Source organism: Brachypodium distachyon, chromosome 1 (genome assembly GCF_000005505.3).
Source record: "Brachypodium distachyon strain Bd21 chromosome 1, Brachypodium_distachyon_v3.0, whole genome shotgun sequence".
NCBI classification, from domain to species: domain Eukaryota; kingdom Viridiplantae; phylum Streptophyta; class Magnoliopsida; order Poales; family Poaceae; genus Brachypodium; species Brachypodium distachyon.
Genome location: NC_016131.3, coordinates 70100740 through 70114470, shown reverse-complemented (window position 1 = coordinate 70114470; position 13731 = coordinate 70100740). Strand labels below are relative to the sequence as shown.

The 13731-nt window shown below is 46.5% G+C and overlaps 3 protein-coding genes across 4 annotated transcripts; 2 read left to right on the top strand and 1 right to left on the bottom strand.

Moving 5' to 3' along the window:
* The first annotated feature begins 5759 nt into the window (after window positions 1-5759).
* Window positions 5760-8141, top strand: LOC100824228 (GEM-like protein 1). Its single transcript, XM_003558584.4, has 4 exons — window positions 5760-6103; window positions 6219-6320; window positions 7053-7324; window positions 7729-8141. The coding sequence occupies exons 1-4, from the start codon at window positions 5911-5913 to the stop codon at window positions 7915-7917; spliced, it is 756 nt and encodes a 251-aa protein (XP_003558632.1). The 5' UTR covers window positions 5760-5910; the 3' UTR covers window positions 7918-8141.
* A 935-nt stretch (window positions 8142-9076) lies between these two features.
* LOC100823616 (bet1-like protein At1g29060) lies at window positions 9077-10835 on the top strand. 2 transcript variants are annotated; one of them, XM_024458661.1, is made up of 5 exons: window positions 9077-9311; window positions 9600-9733; window positions 9853-9944; window positions 10169-10225; window positions 10367-10835. In XM_024458661.1, exons 1-5 carry the CDS (start codon window positions 9286-9288, stop codon window positions 10526-10528), a joined length of 471 nt encoding a protein of 156 aa, XP_024314429.1. In that variant the 5' UTR covers window positions 9077-9285; the 3' UTR covers window positions 10529-10835. The 2 variants fall into 2 exon arrangements, with proteins under 2 accessions (XP_024314429.1, XP_003558630.1); XM_003558582.4 differs by lacking the exon at window positions 9853-9944 and having other exon boundaries at window positions 9089-9311; window positions 9600-9729.
* A 338-nt stretch (window positions 10836-11173) lies between these two features.
* LOC100846066 (purine permease 3) lies at window positions 11174-12748 on the bottom strand. Its single transcript, XM_003561918.4, has one exon. It carries the CDS (start codon window positions 12468-12470, stop codon window positions 11298-11300), a length of 1173 nt encoding a protein of 390 aa, XP_003561966.3. The 5' UTR covers window positions 12471-12748; the 3' UTR covers window positions 11174-11297.
* Between the last annotated feature and the right edge of the window lie 983 nt (window positions 12749-13731).

Below are 13731 nucleotides of genomic sequence, written 5' to 3'. Positions count from 1 at the left end.
GATAGAGCTAGCCAAGGGGGAGTAGATCTCATGATTTGTACCTTTTTCAGGTGTGATCTATACTAGCAGCGGTACGAAGATGCACTAGTCCGACTTATTTAAATACACACTGGTACATTTTAACAGTATTCAAATATTTTCTGGTGTATACGCAAGACGGGATGAAAATAGGTTTCGTATTTTTTTTAAACGAAAACAAATACTCCGTACAAGAATATAAAGTGACTAGTATTGCAACAAGTACGAAGCATGAGATGAATACGTAGTGAAATGAATATTTGACACAAAACAAGAACTCCTTTAACTGTGAAACTATGCAGGCGGATCGGAGGGGCGAAAACGACTGCCGATGACAAAAATGTCGCTAGGGTCATCACGCTGGTTGACATTGATATTTTCATTTTTGTTCCTTTTTCTTCGTAAAAACGGTTCCATGTATCTGCTGTTGTTCGGAACGAGTGAATGAAACATTCCATTTCATTTTCACCTCTATTTGTGTCTTCTGAGTTTTCTAATCTACGCGGTAGTAACGGAGTACCTTCACAAACTATCCCAACAACCATTATTGTTCGAAATTTAAATTTGTAATGAGCGTTGGGGTTCACTACTGCCAAAGCTAATGATGCCTAGTCAAGAGGTCAATGTCTTAGCGAGTGGCATCTGACAGTTACTCCAGGGATCTCACCATTGATGCGATGATCTTAATTGTTTGGAAGGGGAGGCATCAACCCACCTCCAATTCTAGGTGTTTCCTCGAGGTTAGGGTGATCACAGATATTGAGATGAAGACGTGTTGGGTGGTGGCATTGGGCCTTGGTGTTCTAGTCTCCGGATCGGATGATTTTTCTTAGTTTGTAACCTATTCTCGGTGGATTCTAATTAAACCCAAACTCGAGTGTTTTTTTCCAGCATTTCTTTAAACATAGGTTTTTAACTTCTTCTATTTTACTGTAACATAGGTTTCAACTTGGTTTTCCTTAGAAAACGCACGCCCAAAGTATATTTTTTTCTGACTGTTCTTTGTAATAACTAACCCAGAGATGGTTGTTTCGTAAAAAAAAAACTTTAAATTTTGCATTTCAGGTTTCAAAGATAAAAATATGAAAAGCGCCAAGGGGAAATGACCCTAACCTCGAGGATCAAACAAGGAGAAATGATTTAACTAGCCATGCTTCTTTTCCTTGATCGACACAAAGGACATTTCAGATTTTCAGTTGAGATTGATCAATGATTTGTCCTGGGAGAACAATCAGAGGGCTAGGACAGAGCTAGGATTTGCTGATTTGAGATCGAGAGAAGCGGTACGTTGGAACCGGAAGCAAAGTTGCTCTTGTGAGTACACTGACTATTCGCGGTCTCAAAAAGCGATTGACAGTTCGAAAAATAAATAAAGCGATTAACAGTTTCGTAAAAAATAAATAAAGGCGATAGACAATTCCGAAGCCGCAAAGCCAACGGCGGCGAAGAAAGAAACCCTTGCAAGCAGCACGCACGCGCAGTTCCTAAACCTCAACTGGCTAGCTGCTCAGTGGTTCAGTTTACTAGTCCAATTTCACTCTATTGAAATCTCAATATTTTTCCCTTCTTCTTGGTTGGGTTGTCTTGGGGGGTGCGCGAGCATCGGGGCATGGCGACCACTACGAATCTTTGAACCTGTCGCGCAGATGCAGATGGCCCGTTCGGAAAGGCAGTTCAAATCAAATCCGATGCAAACTCCCTCCTTCCCACCCTTTGCAATGGCCAGTCGGTCAGTCCACCACATGCGCCCCCCGGCCGGGGCTGGCTTTGTTTGTTTAGAGCCAGGGCCAGCCAGTAAAGAGCAGGAGAAAGGCCAAGGAAAGGTTCTTTGTTTTTGTTTCTTCCCACATCTTTTATTGCGCCTGGTCGGCCTCGATCTCACGCTGCCAGGCACGGATTGCTGTCAGTCATCAAGGAGGGCATTGGGATTCTTAAGCGCTGCCACTTGTTTAATTAACCGCCCCCTGCCCTGCTCGCACGGTTCTTCTCGGAAAACAAGAAGAACACAGCTCATCTCATCTGATGCAGTACTGCTGTCTCAGAACCCAAACTGCATCGTGGTGGAGTAGTATAGATGCTTCATCAGATAGGAACAGATCAGATAACACTGCTTGTGTGCTCTGCAGCTAGCACCTTGATTGCTGCACTAGATCAAAATGCTGGCCGATACATATGCATTTGACATCAAACCATGGTACAGTATACTTGAGCAGTGCGCAGGATGAGCATTCGGTGCTCGCAGCCATCTCAAGGGAATTCAGATGCCAGGCAAGGTGCTCACCCACACAAGTACACTTACACACATACATCTCCAGAGAGCTCAGCGTCCTTTCATTCAGTAAAAAAGCGGCAAAAAAACCTTCCACATGCGCGCAGCAAACACCAATCTTGTGCAACGCATGCATGCGATGTTCGATTGGTGTTTGGCGACCGATCCCTTTTCAGCGGTAGGATTTGATTTCTTCAGATAGCAGCAGCCCGCCCCCCGTCGCGTCGTGCTTGTGCTTAGCCCCCCATAACGTAATTGGCCGGTGGTGGGCGCAGTGGCAGGATTAGTTAATCTGCTTACTTCTGCTCTGAATGTTTATTTTATCCCCCGATGATTTGGCGTACGTGGTTTCGCTTTACGTGCTGCTCCTGTTGTTTAATCGGCAAGAGATTCAAAAAAGGCCCCGGTCCATGGATGGATGGATCTCCGATCGCGAGCACTGGGGTTTGCCCTGGTTGGTTCGTCTCTGGCTAATCAAAACTGCAGCAGATGAGCTGTTCTCATGCCATCATCTCCTAACTGACGCCAAAAGCCACGCACTATTATCTGACCCTGCCCCCATAACATTACTAATGCATTTACCCGCACGGGGAAAGTTGCCTTTCTCGGTGGAAACCTCCTGCGTAATCCTGATTCCTGACCTTTTTCATTTCTGACTAAACTGATCATCCACAATGCTTGATCGCTCGACCGACCCCAGATTGCTAGTGGACCTTACGAACTCTGCATCTACTACTCTTACGGTGCCCTCAGAGTCGATCATAAGGACAAATTCTCTTGTTCCGTCCCAAGGGCTGCATGCATGCATTCAGGCAGCTGCTGTAGTTTTGCTTTGATGATCTTTTGACGAGGTACATGATGCAATATTCGCTTCTGATTTTGTTCTGCCAGTACAAGCAAAGTCAATTCTTTTCCGAAAGATGATGTTAAAGGCACATCAAGCTTGGGTCGTCCACTCAGGCACTTGCAGCAGCAGGGCCGGCCTCACGAGCAAGGGGTTTCTTCGTTTCTCTCTTGGAAAAAAAATACAGATTTGTTGATGCCAAATCCTGGCTCAGTTTGTCCAATAAATTTTCTGCTTCGGTTGATGGTAGTTGATTTGATCTGTCCAACAAACTTACACAGCATGTGCAAAGCACTTAAAAAAACAAAATCACACTGTGGTGTGCCATGTGACTTCCATATCAGCTTCTGTTCATCGCGGCATATAATTTCCTTGAGTCCTTCCTGGTGATAAACTATTTTATTTCATGGTGGGAATACATTTTGATCTGTCCCATGTTAATTGTTATTTATATAGTGCTGACCAAACACTGTACTGTTATCTGAATTGTTTACAGCATGGAATCAAACCAGCTACTGCGGTGCGTCCAGTGATCCCTCCTGCTAAATAATTAGACATAATGCTCTTTTACTCCTATTCCTATGGCATCTAGTATTTCCTCTCAAGTTGCCCTAGATTATAAGCATTTTTTTAATGCATGACAGCGCTTCAGCTGCGTGCATCCTTGACCTTTAAACCTAATGTTAACTGTACATGTGTGCATGCCATGGAAATGTATTTCCTTTGCTTTTTTTCTGCGGTGAATGTATTTGCTTTGCTGCTCATGGATAATCACATTCACTACATATCCCCCACAGTAATCAATTGGAGATAAGGAATTGAAGGAGCAAAAAGGTAAAGATCACATACATATGGTTAATCGATCGCCTCCCGTTCAGGCCTGTGGACTAGTTGACACACCACACACGGCCTTAGCCACAGAGGGAGGGGAGGGGGAGCTAGCTAGAGCTCCAAAGGCATTTGATTTGATATCCGGGCCGAGCACAAGAACTACGAATAGTGCTTTTGTAAAGCATATATACTGGCTACGAATAGTCTACCCCAAAGAGGTGCATGGACAGATGGACTAACCTTGTTCCACAAAAACACTCTAGCAATCAGTGTTACTGAATACTGATAAAATGTTTGCAGTAATTCAGAACTCAGAGTCAGAGATAGTTCTAATCAGAGTCCTAGCAGGAGGTAGAATCCTGTGGATACGAACTCATTTGCTAAGACTAAAAGAGACATATAGTGGTCGGGAAGGAAAGCACACCGGGGCCGAGGGCCCAATGTATACTGCTTTTCAATACCCGTCTGCAAGGACGAGATGATATCTATCTGAATACAGAGTGAATTTATGCCCCGTTTTCGGTTGCTACCTCCGTTCTCTCTCATTTCGACATCAGTTGTTAACTCTTTACTTCCTAATTGCAAATTAAGTAGATATGAATACCTATGATTTCTCTCTGTTGTTCTCCCATGCATGTGAAAGACGTACAGTCCCACCTTTCCACCCCGGCCATTCTATTGCTAAAAAGAAAGGCTGTTGCCTTTTGGCTTTTGCAACTTGCGCTATATATCAATCGGCCTGCTCTGACTCAAGATATACTGTAAACAAAACATGGAAGCAAATAGATATAGTTGTGGTCATCAAAAGATACCCCACAATTTCTATACTATAGGAGGCTTAATAAAGCAGCAGTAGCAGCAGTTCATGGAACGTAGTACGGAGTACTTACTTGCGATGGCTGATCGATGTGTGTACCTGCACGTACGCGTAGTGGGAGCCAACTATTGCCATGGCCTCCGTGCGTGTCCAGACTCCGGAGGCGTGGCGGCGCCGGCCCTTGGAGCGCCTCTTTATCGGTGGCGGCAGGTCACGAGTTCAGGAGGAAAGGCACAAGGCAGGTGTCCGCATCTGCCGCGGTTCATGCCAGGCAGATCGGCTGCGGCAGAACGAAACCAAGTTGTTGTACGCGGCGGCTGGCTGACCCACCGTGGCAGCGTTATTGCGCCGGCCGCCGGGCAAAGCCTGAGCACCGCGTCGCGCTGCTGCCCTCTGCCCTGATCGTGCGCGATGGTGGATTTGGCTTTCGGAGATGGATGCGACGCGGAGCGAAACTGACAAGAGGCCCATACGAGATGTTAGGGCCGTCCGTATACACATGCGGCCTTGCCGTGTGCATGGGCCACCTACCTAGCGGGTTCCGGATGCTTCGCACTGAGCCCCGGGGACAATGGGCTTTGCGGCCTGGCCTGGCCGCGCGCCCCGACCGAGAGGACACGTGCTATGGGCTGCCCAGAGCTGGGCCGGCTGGCGGACTCTATACACTCGAAAGGCTGAAATAACGCGTTCCTGTACGAGGCGGCGCTTTGATTTGACTAGATCGGATCTGACCTGCAACGCGTGCGTGCAACGGCCAACGGACCTGCAGATACGCAGCATCGCACCGCATTATGCGATGCATTAATTCCGGGTTAGACAAATGCGCGCGCCGTATCTCTACCACGCCACGGCGAAACCAACCGCCTTCGTGGCTAAGCAAAAGTTAAATTCGAAGGAACTCCGCCTAAGCGACGCCATCACCGTATTACAGTATCTGGAGAGCAAGCTTCTGAAGATTACATAGACGGGCGGGCTCTCTCGTTAAACTCCCCGAAAGGAAAAAAAAAGCGAAAGGCCAACCCACCTCGCAGACCACGCGGCACCCAAGGTCCACCACGAATCGAACAACGAGCCCAACGGGCGCCCAGCTGTAATCCTCCGGCGCGCAGGCCCCATCTCCCCGCCGGCGACATGCATCCGCCTGCCCCCTCCACCGGAGGAGACCAAGCCACGGCGCCAGGGGCCTACCCGCGGCTCTCGCCGGAGGACGTGGCCCCGCCTCCGCCTCCCCCTTACCATGCCGCGGCCGCCTACTCCGCGCCGTCCTACTCCGGCAACCCCTACGTCTCCGGCCCCGCCGCCGGCTCCGTGCCACCTCCCAGGAGTGCGTCCCTGACTCCCTCTGCCCTGCATGCACCCCAAATCTGGCCCCGTTTGCTTCCGATTCGAGGAGGGTTCGTGTTTTTTCCTAATTTCGTGGCCCTGGTGTGTTTCTGCAGATACCATGGACTCGGTGAAGGATGTCCTGGGGAAGATGGGGAAGAGGTTTGGCGAGGCCGCCCGCAAGACGGAGAACATCACCGGCAACTTCTGGCAGCACCGTGAGATTTGATTTTTGAAGTTTGTCCTGTGTATTTTGCATAATTTGTCAATGCTTAGAACTGTAGCTTCCTAAAACAAAATTATTCTGGAACTGTCATGGTACCGTAGTATGGACTTTTGCAGAGTTAGCTGCGTGGGTGGTTAATGCCGTTGGAATTGTTGAGAACTATGTGTTGGGGTTCGACTTGACCAATATACCTCAACTAGTTTAGTCCGTTTAGTTTATTCACGTTTCACTGGATTTCAGTAGTGTTTGGTTGGAGATTTGGGTAAGGATTACATATTATATTCTGCTGAATCAAGGTGCTCTTGTCTAATAGCTTCTTGGACGCACAGTCCGAGTCTGCATGTTTGAATTGGGCTGATGGTGATGGATTATGATATGTGATGTAGCGTTTTAGCTTATGTGATTGGATTGATGTGGAGTTAGTGCTGATGAGCATAGAGAGAGGTTCGTATCAGTTATTTGGTTGCATTGGCATGCTGATTATTAGGTAAATTATGCCAATATTTTCCCATGTTCTAAACTTGTGTGATGCACACTGTTGATGAATTAAGATGCTTGTTTGCACTGCTTTACCTCTGCCTTATTTTCCGAATACATCAATTTTATGCTGTACCTGTTTTGGGTTGATTATATTATCTTAGTATGGAGCTCAGTGTGAGATGATAGGGAAGCAATAATAATTGTCTTGTGACAGCATGGGATAATCCTATTTGTCTTGTAACAGTGAAAACTGGACCGAGCATTGCTGATGCTGCAATGGGCAGGGTCTCCCAGATCACCAAAGTCATAGCAGAAGGTGGATATGAGAAAATATTTCATCAAACTTTTGATGTCCTCCCTGAAGAAAAACTCAAGAAGCCATTCGCATGTTATCTGTCAACCTCTGCTGGTCCTGTTATGGGTGTGCTCTACCTGTCAAATGTAAAGTTGGCTTTCTGTAGTGATAACCCACTTGCTTACAAGGTTGGGGATCAAAATGAGTGGAGCTATTACAAGGTACTTCATTTTATCTGCTTTACGTGTTTTCCCACATACAATGAGATTCTACTGTTATTCAGGAAGTATGAAATCTGCTTGGCAATGCAAGTGATGCTAAATCTTATTTTGTATGATTAGCAGGCCAACTAATTTCTTATGAAGCAATAGATCCTACTGCAACATGCTGTGTTCAAAGTAAAGTAATGAATGCTAGTTTAATCTTGTTTCCTTTTGACTTGGCTTTCATGGAATAAATCATAGTAGTACTTTATTTTCTTTCTATTTTGTGCACTGTGTTCACCAAATACACAAAGAAACACGGTTAGCAGTAGTGGTTGCTACTATTCAGTAATTTACATAAGTTATAGTTACAGAAGCCATTGGTTGATCCAACTAACATTATTCTCTCTCTGAAACAATAGGTTGCCATCCCCCTCGCCCAACTGAGGTCAGTCAATCCTTCGACAAGCAGAACAAATGCAGCTGAGAAATACATCCAGGTGGTCTCTGTTGATAATCACGAGTTTTGGTTCATGGGGTTCGTGTACTATGACAGTGCTGTAAAGCACCTGCAGGAAGCACTCCAGGAGGCCCGTATTTTGCAAGCCTAGTGATGTCTATAGATTGGGACTATCACGTCGTATACATTACAGTTGTGGTATACTTTGCATGTCAGACAAACTGGGAGTTGCCCACATGTAGTTGGATAGGTGTTGGCATTTGTTGCTATCCATACCAACTTAAACCAGTGTTTCGATCTGGGATACCGTATGCATTCTCTTTGCTCTTCGTTGTCTACTGTCCATGATTGAATCACAATTTGCTTCTTGCACTATCTGTGGACTGTGGAGCATCCGTTCCAAGGTATTGTGACAAAGTAGGATTGTGCTCACACACACTCCAAGAATGAACCAATTTGAACAGGTGAAGTGGAGGTTGATTATCTCTGAAATCTGAAGAGATCTGTCTGAACGATGAACAGTTTGTCCATGATAAGATAAATTCTAGGGAGATTATTATGACCTATGGTCATGCATATTGTCCGTTTTACACTTCTACTGATGCTACCCTGCCTATAGCGAATACAAAGTATGTCATTCGAACACTCTAGTCGAGTGGTCGTGCTTCACGATTTCATATCTGATTGTTGTGTTTGTCATCATCTTGTTGCACTGATCGTGTTTAATGATCAGGAAGGCGCTTGAGGTCAGTTTGCAGTAATGATGAAAAAATAATTTTCTCCGCGAAGAGTTACATGTAAATAATCTTTGCTTGCTCGAATCAAAAGTGGTTTACATGCCACGCCAAAACGAGAATGAGCCCTAAATTTTGAACAATTTGGTAAGCATAGTTAAAAGATTTGTTTTTTTTTTTAAAAAGTTGTACGTGCGCATATAGATGTAGTATACCTATGTGTAAACTTCCGTGAAAAAAATTAGCTAATAAGTGAGCTATACCAAAAAAAAATACAAACTTGTAGACTATTATTAATAGCAAGTAGAACAGCTATTATTAATGAACACATTTTTTTTTCAGTGTAGACAACAAATGTTACAAGTACGCATCCATATATACATGTACGACTCCGTACTATATTTTTCAGATTTTATTGAAAATTTTAAATGTTGCTTTGCTTCAACCCGGACTAAACTGGAGCCTGGACCAATACACGCATCCTGGACATCCAGGAGTTTTCACATGCATCAGCGACGCGTGCTAGTCGAGCAACGTCACCGCTGACCGCTCAGCCGTCCGATCTGCGACGATCACAACCGCAACAGGCTTACAGGCGCGAACACGGATCTGCGCCGTAATCCGGTTCCTCTTGCCCTTCCTTCTACTCCTACTCCATAACTACCGCTGCGGATTCGCGGCGAAGCCCGGAAACAAGCAAGCGAGCAACAGCCTCGCGCCCTCGCATCAGATTGATAGCTTTTGGGGCTCCAAGCTTTCGAGATCGCCCTTCCCACGTTTCAGAGATGGCGAACAGCTCCTACGGTTCTAGGTTCGTCCTTTGCCCCTTTCTCTGTGTTTGATTTCTTCTGCTGCTAGTGAAATTGAAATCAATTATACCTCTATTAATGTTGCCCATGATCCTGGCGAACGAATTCACGTTTTGCTCTAGTACGATTCGTAACCTAAGCTGTATTTACGAGGTTTGTTCTTAAGTTGTTCGCGAAATTGTCTCACGTCATTGCGGTAGCTTCTTCAGTTCGTTTCCCTGGATTTCTTCACGGCCGTCTGAATTGAACTTCAGTTCCGTTTCTTCTGGATCTAATGTCCTGTTCTGCAGGGAAGGGCTGACGGCTCGGTCAGCTGCTTCATCAAGTTCCAGCGAAATTTCACTCCAGATCGACCCAATCAATGCTGATTTGGATGATCATATTCTCGGACTTCGTGGACGAGTCAGCAGGCTAAAAGGAGTAAGTGAGTTGATGAATTTCTGTAATCCATGTCAAGTAACTATACTACTCCGTAGATAAGTTTAGAGCACTGCTATGCGTACGACGGTTTTCATACTATTTTCATACGACAATGCATAACAGCCGTTCATCGCATCACGAGTGAAGGCTGCAGCCGTCCAATCAAGTGTCGTACGGAGTTTGGACAAGGAAACGTCGTACACGCAGTGATTCCGATAAGTTTACCATGTTACACTAGTATTTAAACCTTTTTTCGAGAATGCTACTACCAGTATTTAAACTTGAATCAAAAGTAGATGTAGAACCCGTAGGTTTGTAGTGCAATTCTGCAATGCTGCATGTGACAATTTGAGTCATGATGTCCTTAATGCCCATAAAGTTAATTGAGTTTTTATTTTGCCTATTTTAACAAGGCATTGATATGGTAGTGCTACTGCAGGTTGCCAATGAGATCAAGTCAGAGGCAAAGCTCCAAAGTGATTTCATATCTCAGCTGGTAAGTGACTGATAATCCTGTAGGAAAGCTCAAAACGCTGTTTAATGAGCCTACATTTAGACTTAAAATGGTCTTAGAAACTTGGAGTGACCACCTTTAGCTTTAGTATTATCTCAATGTACATATTGTGCTTCTTTGCAGCAAATGACTCTGACAAAGGCCCAGGCAGGGGTAAAGAACAACATGGGGAAGATAAACAAGAAAATCATACAGAATGGTTCGAACCACCTTGTTCATGTTGTTCTCTTCGCTCTTGGCTGCTTCTTTCTAGTGTATGTCGTCTCCAAATTCTCACGTACATGAAGTAGCAAGAAAAATGTTGATAGTTGTAGCTGTGGCCAGGAAAAAGGGAATGGGATCAAATAGCAGTACTCGCCCTCGCCTGTAGCTGTGGGCCTGTGGCAACTTCAGCAGTATTTGTCGGCATACCTTGTTGCTAGAATTAATGATTTTTGAACTTCTTACAATGGTTTTCACGGAGTTTGCATCATAAAGGTGGTTTTCACCGGATACGCTGCCATTAATGATAGTTGATAGAAAGGGTGTTTTCTCTGTATTTTGTACACCAATTTGAGTTAGTATGAATAAGTCAAATTTGGTTTATGCGCTACTTTTCCTTCGGTCGGTTTCTGAACTCTGATGGATAACAGGACAAGTACTACTTCTCCACTCTTTCACTGTTAACTCTTCATATCGTTAATTTTTGAAAGTTTTGGTCTTCTGATGAAGCTAAGAGGATATCAGATTTCATCAGTTATGTAGGAGTAGCATGTTTGTAAGTAAGCAGAAGTCCTGCTATCTTTTTCAGAGAGAGAACAAAATAGTCCCACTTCCACATCTGAACAAGGATCACTGATTGAAGACAACTGGAAATTTCTGAATACTACACTTTATTAACTCAACAGCAGCACTTAATTTTTCTGTGCTACTTAAAATGAAACAATGTCGTACAAAATGTATGTTACTGTGTACTAATACTTTTTCAAGGAAGAAAAGAATTTGTGATGTTTGCTACACCTGTATACCCGGCGTACTGTATGTTCATGTAGACACAAAATTAAGGTGTCGGTGTTCAAGGGGCAGCCAGCTCCAGGTCCCCGGTTTTCTTGGCCACCTGCTGCTGCTGCAGCAGTAGCAGCTCGCTCTTCCGTATCTCCTGCTTCTTCTGCGCCTTCTCGCCGTAGATGTAGGACGCGAATCCCCAGAGGGAGAGCACGAGGGCGATGCCCTTAGGCCCGTCGAACTTCTCGTGGAGGAACATGACGGCGAGGATCTCCGAGAGCGGGAGCAGCACGGCGATCATGATGCCGGCGAGCAGCGAGGAGGCGCAGGTGATGAGCCCCATGATGCCCAGGTTGAGCAGCTGCCACGACACGGCGTCCCACACCAGCACCAGGTAGTAGTTGTTCTTCCCGAGCCCGAACTCCGCCGCCTCGCTCGTCAGCGCCCCGAAGTCGCCCTTGATGCTCATGCCGAGCAAGCACACCATGGTGCCGGCGGCGCCCATCACGGCCTGCATCTGCATCACGGTGGAGTAAGGAGGCGGGGCCACCCTCGCGCTGCTCGCGGCCGGTCCCGTGGGCTTTCGGCCGTAACGCTCCATGGCGACCTCGACGAGGGGCAGCACGAGGCCCGCGAGAGCTGCGGCGGCGATGGCCTCGCAGAACCCGGTCCAGTACGCCTTGGCGGGCTCGCCCGCTGGCTTCCCTGAGCCGGGCCCGACCCCGAGCACGGCCGGACCGATGGTGAGCAGGAAGACGGCGTTGGCGGAGAAGGGTGTCAGGCGGAGCCCGACGAAGAGGAGCGCGAAGACGGCCGTGAAAGCGAGCTGCGTGGCCAGGAGCAACGAGGAAGTGGAAAGGGGCAGCGCCTGGGAGCCCATGGCGTAGACGAAGCAGGAGAGCGCGTAGAAGCAGCCCAGCACGGCCGCGGCGCCCGCGAGGCGCGGCGGCAGGAGGAGGTTGTCGACGATGCCGTGGCGCCGGTTTCGGAAGAGGGACACGCAGAGCGGCGGCAGCAGGAGCGGCCATCCGGAGAGCTGCAGCAGCGCCGACAGCCACAGGCGGCGCCCGCCGTGGACGAAGTAGACACGCAGCAGGAGGGGGCCACCGGCGCCGAGAAGGACGAGGCACGCGCTGAATATCACCAGCGGCGACGGCCGGTAGCGAGCCGGTGAGGCAGTGGGCGGCGTGGCGCTTGGCGCCTGATCGGCTTGTTGTTGCATGGCTGGGCTGGCACTGGCCATCACGTGTACACGGGCGATTTTTAGCTTAGCTGCACTGCAAGGGTGTGTGCTTGCACTGCTGCAGCCTGCTCTAGCTTATGAGTTTGGAGCTCTGTTGTCTGGATGATCCGGATGGTGATGAGCTTGGTTTGCATGACATTCTTGAAGGGTTTATATAGAAGCAGGAGGATGTGAAGCAGCTGGATCATATCCGAAAAGAAGTGTTGGAGAAATCAATGGAGTTAAGAAACTAAGTTGGTGAGTCAACATAGAGGAAAGAGGAGAGAAGTACACCCGTAACTGTTAACAATGAGCGATTAGATAGGCCTGTTTGTATCTGAACTCGACATTTTTGTCCCGGAGTAATCATGATGTGTACCGCTCCACTTAGTTGAATGCAGATACGAACTCTTTTTTTTTACTCTTTTTTTAACGAGCTGAATTGGCAGACAAAGATAAAAGCAATGGTGGACGAAATATACGTGTGAAAAATTCCTGCTGGTTTTCAGTCTTTCGTTCACAAGTACTAAAATACATTTCATTATAGTTACATGTCTTCTTTGTGCATTTCACAGAAAATGTTCAAGTTCATATCTTCCAAACAGATTAACATATTGTCAGTTGGTCATCATGTCATGACTCATGACCGAGTAAAGGAGGACACTATATATAGCTTGTTCATTGACCAGGGGCAAAACCTTGTGAGCAAAACGGTCAGCGTTCCATGACCCTTGAGGCCTTGACCTTGGCCGCGTTTAATTTGACCATTTTTGGGTAATCATGCATTCCGCGTCCATAACCAACCACCGGCTCGATCTCCATACGAAGTCCGGCTCACGCATCACCGGTCTAGTCCACGAAGAGGCCAGTATAATACTGAGCTAGCGTCGGGCTTAGCTACGAGAAAAGTTTCTCTAATAATTCACACACGAGCGGTACAAAGACGTGATCGTTGTTTAGCGATAACAGAACAAGGAGAAGCGCCTCCGGCGAAAGTGCAGCTTTTGAGGTGTTTGGTGTTCATCATAGCCACCAACCGAGTAATTAGAACGCATGTTCGTTGCTGTCACCAATTGGCAAACTTTGGGTTGGTTTTTTCTGTCCATGTTGAAGGATTTGTTTGCTCCAATATTTCGCTAGTCATTACTTTCTCCGTTTCTAAATGTAAGAATTTCTAATTTCGTCCTAAATCAAACTTCTTAAAATTTAACCAAGTTTATAAAAAGATCTGTCAACATTTAAAATATTGTAGTGTGAAAATTATATATCATGATGGATCTAA

Excerpts from the sequence above, each read along its gene's own strand:
- LOC100824228 (XM_003558584.4), top strand. The coding sequence starts at position 5,911 with ATGCATCCGCCTGCCCCCTCCACCGGAGGAGACCAAGCCACGGCGCCA. Across the intron at positions 6,104-6,218 it reads CTCCGTGCCACCTCCCAGGA|ATACCATGGACTCGGTGAAG; the intron begins GTGCGTCCCTGA and ends GTGTTTCTGCAG. Across the intron at positions 7,325-7,728 it reads ATGAGTGGAGCTATTACAAG|GTTGCCATCCCCCTCGCCCA; the intron begins GTACTTCATTTT and ends CTGAAACAATAG.
- LOC100823616 (XM_024458661.1), top strand. The coding sequence starts at position 9,286 with ATGGCGAACAGCTCCTACGGTTCTAG. Across the intron at positions 9,945-10,168 it reads TCGTACACGCAGTGATTCCG|GTTGCCAATGAGATCAAGTC; the intron begins ATAAGTTTACCA and ends GTGCTACTGCAG. Across the intron at positions 10,226-10,366 it reads GTGATTTCATATCTCAGCTG|CAAATGACTCTGACAAAGGC; the intron begins GTAAGTGACTGA and ends GCTTCTTTGCAG.
- LOC100846066 (XM_003561918.4), bottom strand. The coding sequence starts at position 12,470 with ATGGCCAGTGCCAGCCCAGCCATGCAACAACAAGCCGATCAGGCGCCA.